Genomic DNA, 938 nt, shown 5'->3' with positions numbered 1-938 from the left:
GCCTCCTTCTTGCAGCAGCACCCACCACACCCCCAGGGAGCAGCCCCCTCCCAGGGCACCCACCTCGTGGCGCGAGGCCGCGGCGCGGTGCAGCGGCGTGAGCCAGACCGTGTCCTTGGCGTTCACATTAGCACCTGCGGGGACACAGCGGGGCTCAGCGGGGTCCCAGCGCCCCAAAATGCCCTCTCCCCGCTGCCCAGAACCTGACAGGAGGCAGGGGAAATCCCCACAGGGCAGGCGAGGGCTCTGCAGGCGGAGCTGAGCATCCCAAATCCTGGTGAACGAGGCCCGGGCTGGGAATTTTGCGGAGTTTCTCGCTGTCGGGGTCACGCGGGATCGCGGCAGCCTCGGGGTTCCCTCTCTCATCCCGGTGTCCCCGAGGCTCCACAGGGTGAGGAGCAGGGTGAGGACACCCAAAATTCAACACACGGAGCCCAAACACGGAGTTTTTCCGGAGGGTGACAGGGGACACCACCCAAAAGTGAGCAGAACCCGCCGGATTTCAGGGGATTTTCTCCGGGATCAAGTGGAACTGCTCCTCTGAGCACCTCCAGCACCCCACATCCCCCTCCTGGCTCTGCCTCCAGCTCGGCTATTTTGGTTCCAAGAGAAAACAAAAACCTCTTGGGATTGATTATGGCACCATCCCCTAATCCTCGCCCGGCTGCCACCCTGCTCGGAGGGACCAAACCCCATCCAGCTGCACCCCAGAGGGCGGGATCGGGATCGATCCCAGGATCTCACCTGACAGAATGAGGAGCTCGAGGATTGCAACGTCTCCGATGTAGGCAGCAGCATGGAGCGGTGTCCGGCGTTCTTGGTCCTTGGGGGGATGGGAAAACATCCATCCGTGAGCGTGGAGGGCTGGGAGAGGGTGGGAGAGGGATGGGAGAGGGTGGGAGAGGGCTGGGAGAGGATGGGAGAGGGATGGGAAAGGG

The 938-nt window shown here is 63.4% G+C and overlaps 1 protein-coding gene across 1 annotated transcript in view; it reads right to left on the bottom strand.

Moving 5' to 3' along the window:
- LOC103614444 (serine/threonine-protein phosphatase 6 regulatory ankyrin repeat subunit C-like) overlaps positions 1–869 on the bottom strand; it is a 33,088-nt gene extending 32,219 nt beyond the window's left edge. The window contains exons 1-2 of the mRNA XM_017731451.1: positions 745–869; positions 14–134 (exon numbers count right to left, since the gene is read on the bottom strand). Coding sequence (XP_017586940.1) covers positions 14–134; positions 745–844 — 221 coding nt within the window. The 5' untranslated portion in view covers positions 845–869. The remainder of the gene's footprint in view (positions 1–13; positions 135–744) is intronic.
- Between the last annotated feature and the right edge of the window lie 69 nt (positions 870–938).

This window comes from Corvus brachyrhynchos, unplaced genomic scaffold, assembly GCF_000691975.1.
Source record: "Corvus brachyrhynchos isolate BGI_N302 unplaced genomic scaffold, ASM69197v1 scaffold1061, whole genome shotgun sequence".
Lineage (NCBI taxonomy): Eukaryota > Metazoa > Chordata > Aves > Passeriformes > Corvidae > Corvus > Corvus brachyrhynchos.
Note: the sequence above shows the minus strand (reverse complement) of the source record. Positions and strands in the feature narration are given on the sequence as shown.